Source organism: Scyliorhinus canicula, chromosome 6 (assembly GCF_902713615.1).
Source record: "Scyliorhinus canicula chromosome 6, sScyCan1.1, whole genome shotgun sequence".
In the NCBI taxonomy this organism is placed as follows: Eukaryota; Metazoa; Chordata; class Chondrichthyes; order Carcharhiniformes; family Scyliorhinidae; genus Scyliorhinus; species Scyliorhinus canicula.
The window spans coordinates 127,216,545-127,233,611 of record NC_052151.1 but is presented as its reverse complement, the minus strand read 5'-3'; the positions used below and the strand labels follow the sequence as shown (position 1 = coordinate 127,233,611).

The following is a 17,067-nucleotide window of genomic DNA, read 5'->3' as shown; positions in this document are numbered from 1 at the left end:
AGGGTTTGTGAAGGGACGACAGCTTTCAGAAATATTAAGAGGCAATTAAATGTGGTCATGCAAGTCGGGGGGGGGGGGGGGGGGGGGGTGGACGGACAGTATAGGGAGAATTATGGATCTTCTGGGGAACTTTGGGGCCTTTTCAGGTACAAATTGAATGTTGGGAAAAGTGAGGTTTTCCCGGTGAATGCTCTGGGGCAGAGTGCGAACCTGGGGGCATATGCTGCTATTTACCCCACTATGTGGGAATCGCAGGTTTGTACTGGGGGGAGGGGTGCGGTGAGAGAGATGGCAAGAGGGAGGAACAGGGAGGGTGAGGGACTGGTTTGGATAGGATAAGTTTCACGGAATTGGAGGAAGTACGGGAGAGGTTCAAGTTGCCACGGGCGAGTGCGTTTCGGTATTGGCGCAGGCCTTTGTGCGGAAGGAGCTGCCCTCTTTCCCTCTGTTGCCAAAATATACGCTGCACGAAAAGTTGCTGCATTCGGAGGCCGGGGGATTGTGGCTGTGTGTGAGAGAAACGGGATGGGCCAGCGAATCATGTCCATATGTTTTGAGGGGGTACCAATCCGTTTGCTTGGTGACTTATTTGAACCGCAAGTTGGCAGCGGCGCGGGGGTCACGCATATTTGGAGAATTTGTACGAGTTCCTCAGGTTAGAGAAGATAAAGTTTGCCCCAAGGTACGGAGGAGGGGTTATATGTGCGATGGAGCTGTATCTGTCCACATATGAGGAACTGTTTGTCCCGCGCCGGGGGGGGGAGGGGTGTTACTTTTGCACTATGTTGTTGCGTTGGAGTGTTTGGAATAAAATATGTATGTATATATATATATTTTTTTTTAAAAGAGCCTCGGGCGAACGAACCAGCATGAGCGGTGATAGCCAGATTCCACAGCTTCAAGGAGAAGGAGCGGGATCAGGATCGGACGTGGACCGAGGAGAATCGGGACCAGAGATGGGAAGGAAGCCATGTTAGGATTTCTGTGCGGAGCTGGCGAAGAAGCAGGCGGACTTTAATAAGCCCAAAGCAGAATTATAGAAGAGTTGAGTGAGGTTTAGAATAGTGTACCCTGCAAGGCTATGAGTCACCTTCTGGTCAAAGGGCCATTACTTCGATACTTCGGAGGAGGAAGAAGCATTTGGAAGAAGAGTGTGAAGATTAGGGTTAAGTTGAACGTGCTCAGTGTAGCCTTGTGATGGTTGGCTATAGGAAGGGGCTCTGGGGTATTTTGTAGTCTACATTTTGTATGTATTTGCTGTTATTTTGTTGCTTTTTGGGTAGGGATGGAGTTTGCTTTGTACGAGCTGTACAGTAGGGGATGGGAGGATAACAGTTTTGTGGGATATTGTTTAAGGCAATATTTCTCTTATATTTGGAAATATATGGCTCCCAGTGAGAACATGTTTTGGAAGGGATGCTGAATGTTTGTTATATTTCAGTAGCAAGGAAGGGTAGGGGCACTTTTTTCTTTTTCCCTGGGGAGGGGCTACTTTGCTGGCATCAACTTTTTGCTAGCGAACGGGAACAGGTGGGTAGAGATACTGCGGTTTGTTGGACTAGTTTTATTGGTTTGATGAGTCTTGTGCTTTTATTTGGTTGGGGGAATAGGGGTGGTTAGGAGGGGGTACTGGTCTCTGGAATGTAATCAATATGGATGTTTGGATGGGGTTTGTTTCACGAGAGGTGGTGGCGCAAGTTTTCTGATGGTGACAAATGGATTGTCTTGGTTTTCTTGTTTGGGTTGGCTTGGTGGCCATCTTGGGTGGGTCGGGAGCTGACATCCTCTGGGCAGGGACTTGAGAATCCTTTACGGTGGAAATGGATGATTCCTTGTCAAGGGCGGGTGGGTGATCGCAGATTTGGTTGGTCACCTGGAATGCAAGGTGATTGGGGGATCCAGTAAAATAAACTGAGTTTTCTCTCACCTAAAGAATCTGAGGGCTGATGTGGTATTTTTGCAGAAGGCTCACTGCAGATGAGGGATCAGACTAGGCTGCGGTGAGCCAAATCTTTCACTTGGTTTCAACAGTAGAGCTTGGGGAGGTGGCAATTTTAATCAATAACCAGGTTCATTTTTCAGCGAACAAGGTGGTGGCGGACACATACAGATACATGATGGTTACAGGGTCTTTGGCAGGTAGGTTGGTGACATTAGTTAATGTATGTGCCTCGCATTGAGATGATACAGCATTTATTAAGAAGTTGTTGGCTTGCATTATGGATTTGGATACACACCAACTAACTTTTGGGGTGTCAGGGGTTCAAATTGTGTGCTAGATCCAAAGATGGACCATTCTAGGTAAAAATCGTTGGTGCCTCGGGGGTGGCGAAAACGCAGTTAGTGTTTATGGAAGAGGCGGGGTAGGCAGATCTGTGGGGGTTTATGCCCCTGGGAAATAAGGAATTTGCGTTCTTATTCTCAGTATATAAGCTGTATTTAAGGATTGACTTTTCTCTGGTGGGTAGGTGGCATCTCCCTCAGGTGAGGAAGGCAGAATACTCGGTCATTGTCATCTCGGGTCATGCCCCTCATAGTAGATTTGGTTCTGGAGTGGGGCTCCGTTCAGCGAACCCCATGGAGTTTAGATGTAGGTCTCTTGGCTGATTTGTGGTTTTTGCGGGTGCATGACCAAGGCCATTGGGGAGTATGTGGAATTCAATAAGAATGATTTGGTCTCACCCTCCACGCTTTGGGAGGCTTTGAAGGTGGTAATTAGAGGAGAGATTATATCATACAAAGTGCATATGGAGATGGAGGAAAGGGCGGAACAGCAGAGGTTGGTAAATGAGATCATGGAGGTGGACCGCAGGTACTCGTGTGACCCTACCCTGGAGCTCCTGGTGAGCAGGAAAAAGCTGCTGACAGTTTGATCTGTAGTCTACGGGCAAGGCAGTTAGTTGTGACAGTCGAGGAGGATCTTTTATAATTAGGAGATGGTCAGCTGAGGCGGCAGGCAGCTTCCCGGGGGATTATTCAAGTTGGGGATTAGAGTGGGAGTTTGGTTTTCGCCCCAGATAAAGCTAACGTGGCATTTGAGGCTTTTTATAAGAATCTTTATAAATCGGAGCCCTCAGCAAGTGGGGAGGGACTGCACGTCAATTTTCTTTTGGCAGATTAGAGTTTCCAGTGGTAGGAGATGTGACTGGGAGCGTTGGGAAACCCGTTAGGTCCTGAGGAGATTTTGACTGGTATTAGGCGGATGCAAACAGGTGAAGTGCCTGGACCTGATGGGTTTCCAGTCGAATTTCATAACACATTTGCATATCAGTTGGTTCCATTGCTTTTTTAAAAAATAAACATTTTATTGAGGTATTTTTGGTATTATAAAAACAACACAATAAACAATGTACAGGAAACGATAAACATAGTGCAAAAGCCGTCTCCCTCCCTTACAGGTCCCACCTTTATTAACCCCCTACTCTAAGCTAAACTAATCCCCCCCCCCTTCTGCGGACGATTAATTTTCCCCAAAGAAGTCGACTAACCCCAGTGACCCTCTCAAGGGGCACTTGATTTTCTCCAGACAGAGAAAGCTAGCCACGTCCGATAGCCAGGTCTCCGACATGGGGCTTTGAGTCCCTCCAAGCTAATAGTATCCGTCTCCGGGCTAACAGTGAAGCAAAGGCCAGAACGTCTGCCTCTTTCTCCTCCTGTATTCCTGGGTCTTCCGGCACCCTGAAAATCGCCACCTCTGGATTCAGCGCCACCCTTGTTTTTAACACCATGGACATAACATCTGCAAACCCCTGCCAAAATTCCCTAAGCTTCGGACATACCCAGAACATGTGGACATGGTTCGCTGGTCCTCCCGCACACCTGTCTTCCACCCCAAAGAATCTGCTCATCCGGGCCACTGTCATGTGGGCCCGGTGAACGACCTTAAATTGTATCAGGCTAAGCCGGGCACATGTTGCAGACGCATTGACTCTACTCAACGCGTCCGCCCATAGACCAGCCTCTATCTCTCCTCCCAGCTCCTCCTCCCACTTGCGCTTCAGGTCCTCGGTCTGCGTCTCCTCTGACCCAATAAGTTCCTTGTAAATGTCCGATACGCTCCCTTCTCCTACCAACCCTCTGGAAACTACCCTGTCCCGAATCCCCCTTAGCGGTAGGAGCAGGAAGGTTGACACCCGTTTACATAGAAGTCCCGCACCTGCAGATACCTGAATTTGTTTCCCCTCGCCAACCCAAACGTCCCCTCCAGCACCCTCATACTCAGAAAGCTCCCCTCTGTAAACATATCCCCCATTCTCTCAATCCCTGCTCTCCACCATATCCGGAATCCCCCATCCATATTTCCCAGGGAGTTAGTTCCATTGTTGATAAGACATGTTCAACAACTCTTGTCCCAGGAGGTCCCTGCTTGCTACACTCTCGCAAGCCTCCATTTCACTGTTGAAAAAGGATAAGGACCCATCGAGTGTGGGTCATACCGGCCTATCTCGCTGCTAAACGTGGATGCCAAGTTATTGGCAGTAAGTCTGGAGCCCTGTCTACTCGAGGATCAGACAGGTTTATTAAGGGGCGGCAATTGTCAGCCAATATCCGGAGGCTATTGAATATGGTTCTCTCCCCTTCCGAGGAGTCTGTACGCGAGATAATAGTGCCTTTAGATGCCGAGATGGCATTCAACAAGGTGGAGTGGGATTACCTCTTCGAAGTCCTGGAGAGGTTTGGTCTTGGGCCAAATTTGATTTCATGAGCACGGCTGTTATATGGGGCCCACTTGGCTAGTGTTCCAGGTTCTTTAATTTTAAAAGTGGGGACCAGACAGAGGTATCTGATGTTTCCCCTCTTATTTGTGTTAGCTTTTGAGCCCTGAGACAGTGTTGAGGGCTTTAGGTAAGTGGAAGGGTACTAGCAGCGAGATAGGCCGGAGTACAGGGTGTCCCTATATGATGATATTCTATTGCCTTATTTCACGGACCCAGTCCGAACTATGAGTGATATGATGGAGCTATTGAGAAGCTTTGGTTAATTTTCAATAGAGGTGAAAGCATGCAAGGGATTTAACTTGGGTGCTTTGGTGACGGCCTGCTTCAGTTTTCTCTGACCAGTTTTTCCCCGAATGGAGTGGTCATAGCTACTTTGAGGATACAGGGACAATTCAGGCAGCATTTTAAACTTGGAGCCGTGTCAATCTGTGTCAATCATTTATTTGAACTATTGAGATTGGACGCAATGTTTGGGATGTGGGAAGGGAAGGGGCTGGAGAGATTCAGGGATCTATTTATAGAGGGATGGTTTGCCAGCTTGGAGGAATTGACGACAAAGTTTGAGCTGGGGGGGGGGGGGGGGGGGAAGAGACAAACTAATTCAGATAAAAGGAATTTTGTGTGGGCACCTTCCCAACATTTCTTCAGGAATTGTGGGCATCTCTATTGGAAAGGATGCCTTCCCTGGCGGAGTTGGAAGAAGGGAGCATGTCTGGTATTTATGGGCAAATTTTGTCTGAGAACTAGGGTTTGGCGGATGGAGAGAAGGCGAAGTGGGAGAGGGAGCTGAAGCCTATAGTAGATGATGAGGTGTGGAGTGAGGCCCTTCACAGGGTGAACTCCATGTCTTCATGCAAGCGGCTTAGTTTCAGGTGATCCAGATTAAGATGATGAGCAGGGCGCACCTGACCAAAACCAGATAAGTTTTTTTTCTTTACTGAGGTACAAGACAGGTGTGAGCGGTGTTCTGGGGGGGCCGGACAATCACACACATATGTTCTGGTCTTGTTCCAAATTGGTACGCTTTTGGGTCTCCTTCTTCAACACTATGTCGCCGATTTTGAATATTGAGCTGGAGCCTTGTCCTTTGGTGACCGTTTATGGGGTGTCGGACCCACTGGGGCTGCAGCCAGGAGTGAAGGGAGATGTCGTTGCCTTCGCCTCGCTGATTGCCCGGAGGCAAGTTCTGCTGGGCTGGAGATCCTCTTCTCTGCGATGCGCCTCAGTATAGCTGAGGGACCTAATGGAATTCTTACACCTGATAAGTATACAGTCAGGAGGTCGGTTGAAGGATTCTACTGGTAAAGGCAGCCATTCATTACCTACTTTAAGGAATTAATCACTCTTAGTTGCTGTTGGGGGGAATGGGGGAAGAGGAGAGTGGAATTCAGAGTATATTAGAAGTACTAGCAATAGGGGCCATTAATAAATTCAAAACATTTATTTAGTTTAAGATCAATGTCCCCACAAACCTGAACAATTTTCCGTTATTTTCTTTCCAAAAATGTGATGTGACAATCCAACTGTGATGTCAATGTGTACAGACTGACCTGATTTTCTGCAGAAAACCTCAAATCTGCTTACTCCCGATAACATCTCCCCTCTGCCTTATAAATATTCAAAGCTTCTGCTTCCACAACCTTTTCGGGAAGAGAGTTCCAAAGACTCTGCCCCCGAGTGAAAGAATTTTGCCTCACTTCTATTTTAAATGGCAACATCTTATTTTTAAGCAATGACCCCTAAATTCTAGACTATCCCACTAGAGGAAACATCCTCTCCACATCCACCCTGTCAAAACCCCTTATGATTTTGAATGTTTCAATCATGTCATCTTTTACTCTTCGAAACCCCAGCAGATAAAAGCCTAGCTGGTCTAACCTTTCCTCGTAAAATAATCCCACCCAATGCCGGTATTAGGCTGGTCACTCTTCTCCGAACAGCTTCCAATGCATTTATATCTTTCCTTAAATAAGGTGATTAATACTGTGCACAGTACTCCAAATGTGGTCTCACTAGTGACCTGTACAAATGAAACATAACCTCCCCTCGCAATAAATGATAACATTCTATTAGCCTTCCTAATTACGAGCTGTAATACCTGCCTAGAGCCTGGTGTGATCCATGCACTTGGGACACCAGCTTCCTCTGTTATCCAGAGTTCTGTAATCTCTCACCATTTAGAAATTCTTATTTATTCCTCCTGCCAAAATAGACAATTTCACTTTTTCCCACATTATACTCTGTTTGGCAAGTCATTACCCACCCACTAGTCAGCTATAACTTCTTGTAACCGCATGGCCCCGTCACAACTTACTTTGTGTCATTAACAAATTTAACAATCATCCCTTCATCCAAGTCATTCATCCTACAGTGGAAGCTAGATGTGGGGTGGCTGGCGGATGAGGTGATGTGCAAGCGGGTGAGGGCTGCCATCCGGGACATATGGAACTCAACAATAAGGGGGAGTTTATGGCCACCATGCTGTGGGAGGCACTCAAGGCAGTGGTTAGGGGGGAGGGGGCGAGCAGGAGATTTATTTTGATTCGGGCGCACACGGCAAAGATTAAACAAGCAGAAATGGCAAGGTTGGCGGGCAATGCAGGCAGGGAAGCCCGAAGTTTGGGGATGATCTGGGGCCTCTGCTGGTGGGGGCATATAACGAGGCTAGGGAGAGGGAGGAACTCCCCCACACTATCGCAGGCAGCTATTTCCCTGATACTGAAGAAAGATAAGGATCCAGAGCAGTGCAGGTCCGACCGTCCTATGTCGTTGTTAAATGTGGATGCCGTTGTTGTCGAAGATGCTGGCCTTGCAAATCGAGAACTGTCCCAGGGGTGATAGGTGAGGATCAGACGGGGTTCGTGAAGGGCAGCCAGTTGACCTGCTGCTATATATTTCGGGTCCACTAGTGGGCATCGGCAGAATTATGGGGATTTGGTCCGGTTTTCCGGATACAAGCTGAACGTGGGAAAGAGTGCGGTATTCCCGATTGAGGACAGGAGAGGAGGTTGGGGGAGCTGCCGTTCAAGTGGTGGGGATGGATTTTAGGTACTTGGGCATCCAGGTGGCATGGGGTTGGGCACAGCTGCATAAGTTGAATTTGGCTCGGTTGGTGGAGCAAATGGAAGGGGATTTTAAGAAGGGGGATTTTAAGAGGGGCATGTGCTTCCATTGTCGTTGGCGGGACGGGTGCAGACAGTGAAGATGACGGTGCTGGCAAGGCTCTTGTTCATATGTCAGAACCTCCCGATCTTCATTCCACAGTCATTTCTTTTTTTAAAAAAGGTCAACACGTTAATTTCAGGGTTTGTTTTTCGGTGGGGAAGACCCCGCGGGTCAAGAGGGCGTTTCCAAATATACTAAATTATTACTGGGCAGCTAGCATCGGCATGGTTCAGAAATGGGTAGTGGGGGAGGGGTCAGATGGAGGCAGCTTCTTGCAGGGGAATGAGTTCAGGAACATTGGCGACAGCGCCTCTGCCGTTCTTGCATGGTCAGGTACTCTGTGAGCCCAGTGGTGGTGTGGACTTGAAAGTATGGGGGCAGTGGAGGTGCCTCAGTGTAGGCACCGATTTGTGAAAACCATCGGCTTGCAACGGGGGGTTTGGACGCAAGGTTTCGGGGGGGGGGGGGGGGGGGGGGGGGCGGCAGCTTTGCGAGCTTGGAGAACCTGGAGGAGGAATGCAAGCTGCCCAGCGGGATGGGTTTAGATACTTACGCATGCAGGACATTGTGAGGAGGCAGATGCCATCTATTCCCAGGTTGCCACATCCAGGGCTACAGGATAAAGGTGCTGTCGAGGAAGTGGGTAGGGGACGGGAAGGTGTCCGAGGTTTATAAGGAGCTGATGGACTGAGAGGGAGCCCCGATAGGTGATGTTAAGCGAAAATGGGAGGAGGAGCTTGGGGCAGAGGGAGGGACGTGGGAAAACCATGTCTACATGTTTTGGTCTGAAACTGAAAGGGTTCTGGAAGGGGTTTGTGGACGTAATGCCCAAGATGTTGGGGGTAAAGGTGGTTCTGAACCCACAGGTAGCGACATTTGGGGTGTCTTAAGACCCGGGTAGCCCGAAAGCCCAGAGAAGAATTTTACTTGGGGGAAGGGGTGGTGGTGGTGGAAGCCATTCATCGACTTCTTTAAGGAGGATTGAGGTGTCAGCAAAGGGGAAGTTGTGTGTGTGTGTGTGTGTGTGTGTGGGGGGGGGGGGGGGGGGGGGGGGGGGGGGGGGGATGATGATGACTGGGCTGTAGTTTCTTACTTTTTGAATAATAGTGCCACATTTGTTACCTTCCAATCTAATGGAATCTTCCCAAATCTGGGGAGTTTTGGAAAATCTAAACCACTGTATCAATTATCTCATTAGACACTTATTTTAAGACCCTTGGATGAAATCCATCAGGGTCAGGGCTCTTATCACCCACAGCTGCAACAATTTACTCAGTGCCACTCTGGTGATTGCAATTTTCCCCACGTTCATCCCTTTCTCCCATTTCCTGGGATATTACTTCTAACCTCTATAGTGAAGATGGCCGCAAAATACCTGTTTCATTCATCAGTCATCTCTTTGTCTTCCATTATCAATTCTCTACACTAACTTTCTATAGGATCAGCGCTCACCTTATTAGCTCTTTTCTTTTTAAACATTAATAAAATCAATGTTTCTATATTTCTAGCTAGCTTTTACTCATACTCTAATTTTACCCTCCTTATTACTATTTTAGTTATCATTTGCTGTTCCTTATATTCTCTACAATCTTTTGACCTGCCATGTGTCTTTGCACAATTACATGCTTTTTCTTTAAGTTTGATACAATCTTTAACCTTTCTAACCACAGATGGTGGGTCCGTTCCTTGGAAATTTTCTTACTCGTTGGAATGCATCTATTCTGTGTATTCTGAAATATCTCCTTAAATGCTTGCCAGTGCATCTCTACTGACCTATCCCGTAACCCAATTTGCCAATTCACTTTAGTCAGCTGAGCTTTTTTTTATGTCCTCATAATCACCACTATTTTAAGATTTAAAACAGACTCCTTTCTGCTTAAAATTGAATATAAAATTCAACCACATTATGGTCGCTGCTACTTAGGGCCGCTTTCACCGAGATTATTAATTACTCCCATCTCGTTGCATAATAGGTCTAATTTATGCCTGCTCCTTGGTTAGCTCCAGAAAATGGAAAGAAAACATTCAATGAACTGCAATCTTTGCTCAACAAACTTTTCCAGTTTGTATGTAAATTAGAATCTCCCATAATTAACACCGTCCATTCTATCAAGCTCCAGTTACTTCTTCCTTTATGCTCCACCCTACCATGTGGTTACTGTTAGAGGACCTGTACATGACCCCACAATTGAGTTATTGCCTCATTTATCATCTCTACCCAAACCATTTCGACATTAAAAACTGTCTAGCACATTTGAATTAAACACAATTGTGGCAAGTATGACATTTTCTGGAAGTTACTGAACTTTCCTGCTGTCTGCATTCAAGAGCACAAATTAAGTACTCAACAATTCAAAAGCACACTTATTAACTGCACTTATGGTGCAACTGTTGTTTTTTCACGTGCATGTGCCACTTAACTATGGTTACAGTGCAAATCATTCTGTTAAATTCATGCAATTGTACAGAGAAATTTCAAAGAATTCACCAGTTTAAAATTGATCACACTAGTGCAATACTAATTACCAAATATCATGGCATTTAAGACAACCCCTGTTTTAGACACCAAATTGCATATTTAGGCCTATACTCGGCATTTAAGTCCATTCCCCATTTTTCAGCAAACATATGCTCTACACATATTTGGATTTGGCCTCTATTTTTCAGTTAAGAAATACATGCTCAGGGTTCTGCTTGCCTTAAGTCAGCATATGGGATAAAGCAGGCGATACAAACAGTGTTGTCAAGTAGATGCGAGAGAGTTTAAGACAACCACACAGAGTAAAATGCACACGACAGTCGATGAACAGAAATGTTTTCACATTTCAAAATGGCAAGAACCCAAGGATGCCATGGTGGCACAGAGGCACTGCTGCCTCACTGCGCCGAGGACTCTAGTTCGATCCTAGCCCCGGAACATTGTTCGTGTGGAGTTTGCACATTCTCCCCGTCTGCGTGAGTCTCACCTCCATGAACCAAAAGAAGATGTTCAGGGTAGGCGGATTGGCAACACTAAATTGTCCTTTAATTGGAAAAAAAAGAATTGGGTACTCTAAATGTATTTTTAAAAATGGCAACAGCCTATACCAACAGTGGCGACTCACATTCTATACTCAGTATATAAGTCAACCCCTGTTTTTGGAATGATTTTTCAAAACTTCAAAAGGTGAATTTATAAGCCGCAATCTGTACCAAATCTCTAATTCAGAATGTCTATACCTCAAATGTTGGTCTCTCTCGTACACGTTCCCAGCGTGGCTTTCCAGGTAGAGTCCTAACTAATGGTGCCATTCCCTGAGAGTACAGTTTACTTTGCTTATTCATATTCATAATATTGATTTTAATAACTTTACTCGGAATTCCTCCCTTCACACCGAAATAAAACCAGGACCTGAAGATAAATAAACAAGACAAAATAAATGAGTCAATATGTTGCAGGAATTCATGAATCAGAACACAAGTACAAGTTAATCCAAAAAGATTCCCAGCAAAATACCTTTTATGCTTACCATTTCTCTTCATTGAGTTCATTAGCCCCAATCAATGATTGGGGTTGTAAGATAAGAAATATCCCTGAATATAGCTAAGTTTTACTTTGTTTTTCTTCAGGACATTAGCATTGCTGGACAAAAAGGTCACAATCCATGTGTTTGTCTTTATAGTTTAATGTTGAATTTATCGTCTTCAAGTCTGTGTCCTTGGTTGTATTGTACTGTTCTGGACAAACTGAAATAGCTAATCATAGTCCTAGTTTCCCTAGACTTAAGCCTAAAATCAGCCTATTGCCTATCAAACATTTCCAGTTACAAACTGTCCAATTTGCATAACCCTTCCTCACAATCCAACCTCCACATTCCCTCAATCATTGTAACCTTGTATTGTCATTTATAGAAAGTAAGCAAACTTTACAGTTATACAAGCACAAAATAGACAGAATTCCTTTCCAATCCAATTAGAAAGAAAAAGACTTGTATTTATATAGCTTCTCTCACATCCTCTTGACACAGAAAAGTACTTGCATACAAAGAATAATAAACAGATTAAAAACCCTCTGTCCAAAACCAGCCTGTGGAATACATTCCATCCTACTCAAAACCCTGTGATCTACTGGGAGAGGAGAAAATAAGATAAAGGGCGTGATCCAATGGCCGCGTTGCACTCTCGCTCGAGCGCAGTGTATCCAGTTAATGCTGGGAGATGCCTCCCGCGAGTTTCCTGGCAGCCTTAGTGACTCGCGGGATCTGCCCAAGACCCACAAAGCGTCAGAATCCTGCCCAAAATGGACGAGACCAAATAGCTCGCGTTGAAACCGACTTCGGCGAACTTATCTGGAATCTAATAATAATAGTCGCTTATTGTCGCAAGTAGGCTTCAATTAAGTTACTGTGAAAAGCCCCTAGTCGCCACATTCCGGCACCTGTTCGGGGAGACCAGTACGGGAATTGAACCCGCGCTGCTGGCCTTGTTGTGCATTACAAGCCAGCTGTTTAGCCCACTGTGCTAATCCAGCCCCTTTGCGAGCCTTCCCAGCGAGGCCACAACCGGGTGCCGGTTCAGCATTGGTCCACACACAAGTGGACAAGGCGGATCGACATTCAGAAGTCTCCTGGGCTACCGGAGATCCCTGGATGATCAGGGATTAGGGGTGTGGCCCTCACCCTTGAATGCGGGCACCTTTGCAGCTGGCAGGAGCACTGCCCAGGTGGCAGTGCAAGGGTGCCAGTGTGCCAAGGTGGCACTGTCAAGCCTCATGGGCTGAGGGGGGCCATGCCCATGAAAGGAGAGTGGAGGAGAGTATGAAGGGTGCGGGTGGTGCAGGGCAGGTACATAGGGGCTTCTGAGAGGTTGGGTGGGGGGGGGGGGGGGGGGGAGAAAATGTGTGGGGGTCCTGGAAGAGGGGGGACCCCAAGGGACCCCATAGTGTCCTTACTTTTGGGGGATGGGGGGGTAACACTTTCCATGGATAAGGAGTGCGGGGGGACCCACAAACTCACTTCTAGATCAGGCACCCTTTCAAAATGGCGGCCTTTTCTCAGAGTTCAGCTCCTCAGTGCCGAATTCTAATTGTGGGCTGTACCGGTGAGAAACTCGCCAAGGCCCAAAAAAGTGACTAAGTATCATTGGATAGTGGTGAAGAACACACCGGCAAAGCTGGCAGGAAATTCTCTGAAAAACCGACCACAAATAAACTTAGAATTTTTTCTGATGAATAGTGCCCAAAAGCACACCAACTTTGGGGAATGAAATCTGAAAGTTCCTGTCTAACCTATCTAGGTGATCAAAACTACTCCAAGAAATTACTCTGGTCCTGAATTCCGTACTTTTTGGATGAAGTGATCGCTGTCCTAGCTAGAAACGGGTCCAGCTCTTGCTTAGGGGAATTCAGCAAATCAGTGTTCACTACACAAACCAGTAATTCATTATTTTCTGGGAATTTCCTGGTGTTTAAATAGATGTGGCCTCGAACATTATGACCCCTGGTGCTCGCTAATCTATTTAATTGGAGCAGACTACCAAGTTGAATCTATTCCCTCCTTTGGATCTTATATCTCCAAAACACTTATAAACCTACACTTCAGGTCAGCACGGTGGCGCAGTGGGTTAGCCCTGCAGCCTCACGGCAATGAGGTCCCAGGTTCGATCCCAGCTCTAGGTCACTGTCTGTGTGGAGTTTGCACATTCTCCCCGTGTTTGTGTGGGTTTCGCCCCCACAACCCAAAGATGCGCAGGTGAGGTGGGACACTAAATTGTCCCTTAATTGGAAAAACTGAATTGGATACACTAAATTTATTTTAACTATTAAAAAAATATAAACCTACACTTCTCCATAGTGTAGAGTCCCACCTCTTTTAGCCTACCCTGATTACCATTTGATTTATACTAGGAATTAAGTCTCATGGCACTACAATGTATTTTTTCCAAAACCTCAATATCCCTCAGCACTGAGATATTCAAAATTGGACACATTATTCCAAGTGAGGTCTGATCAAGATCTTGTACCAAGATAGAATCATATGCCTCATTTTATACTCAATTGTTCTTTTTTTTAAATATTTTTATTAAGGTATTTATAAATATATACATAAAACACAATCGAAAACCAAGAGTACAAATAGCAAATCACAGCCCATAAATAACACCCCACCACCACTCCATCCATGGCGTTTCCCCCCACCCCACTGCTGACGTCTTAACTATCCTTGAAGAACTCAATAAACAGCTTCAATCTCCAGACAAACTTGTGGTTCCCACAAATCAGTGCCCAAACCGAGGCACCCTCCAACCCCAGGTGCTGCCGCCACTGTCGCCATATCCTCAGGGCCGCCACCACCAACAGGTCCGTGGAGTACCTCGCCGGCAGGAACGGCAGAGATGCCGTCAACAGTGCCCCTAGGCTAGTGCCCTCAATAGTGTACTGAAAGTTTGAATACATGCTACGACTCAACTTCCAACTCAGAGGCAACAACATTGTTACCATTTGTCTTACTATTCAACGTCAGCTTGCTCAAAATGTTATTGAATTTAGAACCAGGCTAGATGGCTAGTGATATCTTGGAAGGGATACCGGTGGTGCTTGTAAATCTATATGCCCCTGGATGGGACAACGCCGACTTAATTTTAAAAAAGGCGGAGATCCCAGACCTCAACTCCCACCAATTCATCATGGGAGGCAGGGTAAATGAAAATCAGGAATGGCAAAGGAATTGAACACCTTTATGGAGGAGACGGGGGATGGACTTGTGGAAGTTCAACCATCCGAGGGAAGAGTTCTCCTTCTTCATCCACATTCAGAAAGTCCACACCCATATAAACTTCTTTGCAGTTGGTAAATCGGTGCTTCCAGAGGCAGTAGGGGCAGAATACTCCGCAATAGTAATCTAGGACCATGTGCCATACTACATGGACACGAGATTGGAGATGAGCCGGTCCCCCATGGAGGCTGGACTGCGCTCTCTTCGCTGAGAAGGCCCTCGGAGAGAGAAAATGTCACAAGCCATCAATGGTATGTAATCTGCAACCAAAATGGGGAGGTCTCAATCTCCACATTCTGGGAGGCACTGAAGGCAATGATAAGGGGAAATAATAGCATTCAGAATTCTCAAGGACAGAAAGGAAAGCGCGGCTAAATCGACTCTATATTCAAAGGGAATCAATGGTAGATACTCCACTGCCCCGACTGATTGGAAAAACTGCAAATGGAATTTGACCTGCTTTCCATTGGAAAAGCTCTGAACCCACTCCACAGGATATTGGGGACCTATTATGAGCATGAAGATAACACCAGCGGCCTACTGGCTCACCAGCTGAGAAAGCAGGCAGCCACAAGGGAGATGGTGCTGTGAGGGACAGGGATGGCAGGCTAGTCACAGCAACAAATGAAATCAACGAGGCCTTTGCGACCTACTGGGAGCTGTACACCTCAGAGCCGCTGGAGGGGGACGCGAAAATGAAACAGTTTCTCGATGGCCTGGACATGCCAATTGCGGGGGAGAAAAAGAAACAGGGACTGGAAGCACTGCGAGGACTGGGGGAGAACATCAATTCCATGCAGTCAGATTCCAGGTGGACTTCTACAAAACGTTCGCAGCAGCACTAACGCCACACCTATGGGAGATGCTCAATGATTCGCTGTCGAGAGGGGCTGCCACCCACGCTGGCCCAGGGCTCGATATCACTGATCCGTAAAAAAGACAATGTCTCAGCTCACTCCTGAACACTGACACTAAAGTCCTGGCGAGGGCATGATTGAGGCGACTGGAGAGTTGCGTGTCAGAGGTAGTTGCGGAAGATGAGACTGGTTCTGTCAAGAGCAGACAGCTAACGGCGAACATCAGGCGCCCGCTGAACGTGGTTATGACTCCAACCAGGGAGGAGACACCAGACGTGATCATCTCTCTAGACGGAGGTACCTCCTGGAGGTGCTAGAACAGTTAGGGTTGGGCCAGGGTTCACCCGTGGGTGAAACTACTGTACAGTGCTCCCATGGCAAGCATGGACAACTTTGAATACTTCCGGCTGCACTGAGGCAGGAATATCCACTGGCAATAGAGCCACTGGCTATTGCCCTCAGGTCAAAAGGAGTGGAGATGCACCCAAAAGGGAAACAGAGCACAGAGACTCACTCTATACAGATGACCTAGAATCCCTGTAGTGCAGAAGGAGGCCATTCGACCCATTGAGTCTGCACCAACCCTTCAAATGTGCACTCTACCCACATCCACCTCACTCTATCACCATAACCTAACCTGCACATCCCTGAGCACTAAGGGGCAATTTAGCATGGCCAATCCACGTAACCTGCACACCGTTGGACTGTGGGAGGAAACCAGAGCACCCAGAGGAAACCCACACAGACACAGAACATACAAACTCCACACAGGCGATGACCCAAGGCCGGAATTGAACCCAGGTCCCTGGTGCTGTGAGGCAACAGTGCTAACCATTGAGCCACTGCACATGGCTTTGAAAAAGGCAGTCCAGTCCCCAACAAGTTTGGGGCAGGCCCAGACAAAACTGTCAAAACTGACAGAATTCCGATCAACAATTAAACTATAATAAGTCTCCTCTACAGATGTCTCCTCCACAGATGTCCCCATTCATGTGCCACAATGTGATTCCACCTATAATGGCTAGTATTATCTGTTCCATTTTGTTATAATGCAATTTTCTAGTTTATTGCAAAAGATATGACACAGAAATTGAGTATGGTTCTATGCAGTTTTAGCCTGGCAATAAAATTTCCAATTATCCCAAGCACAGAAAAAACTTGTAGAATTACCTATTTCCATTCTCGAACTCCGTATCAGCGCAGTCTGGTTTGGTCCATACATTAAACTCACAATCTGGAGTGGTTAATACATTCCCTAAACTTCCTGTGCTTGTACTGCCAATGGGAGTTGAATCCACTTCTCCTTCAGGATGCTCCACTTTTTCAACTTGAGCAATGTTTCCAGAATCAAACTTGGAACTGAAAACTAAGCCGCCACATCGAATTTCCATTTTTCTGGCAAGAGAGAATGTTTCAAGGCATATTTCATTCTTTTACGCACCACCGTGACAGCAGTTATGTCTGGAAGATCTGAACAAGGAAAGAAAATAGTTATTCCCAAGAATTCCAAAAAGCATTTATATGCTGATTAGTTGAATAGAATTGCAACGGTGACAGAAAGGTTACCAAAAATGA

General features: G+C 46.4%; 1 protein-coding gene across 9 annotated transcripts in view; it reads right to left on the bottom strand.

Moving 5' to 3' along the window:
* The window catches only part of agbl5 (ATP/GTP binding protein-like 5), a 159,389-nt gene that overhangs the window by 130,032 nt on the left and 12,290 nt on the right, over nucleotides 1-17,067 (bottom strand). For all 9 annotated transcript variants that reach the window (XR_005460999.1, XM_038800111.1, XM_038800112.1 and 6 more), the window contains exons 2-3: nucleotides 16,663-16,962; nucleotides 11,103-11,274 (exon numbers count right to left, since the gene is read on the bottom strand). Coding sequence is in view for 8 of the 9 variants with exons in the window: in XM_038800111.1 (XP_038656039.1) it covers nucleotides 11,103-11,274; nucleotides 16,663-16,883 (393 nt within the window). In the remaining variant the exon portion in view is untranslated. The remainder of the gene's footprint in view (nucleotides 1-11,102; nucleotides 11,275-16,662; nucleotides 16,963-17,067) is intronic.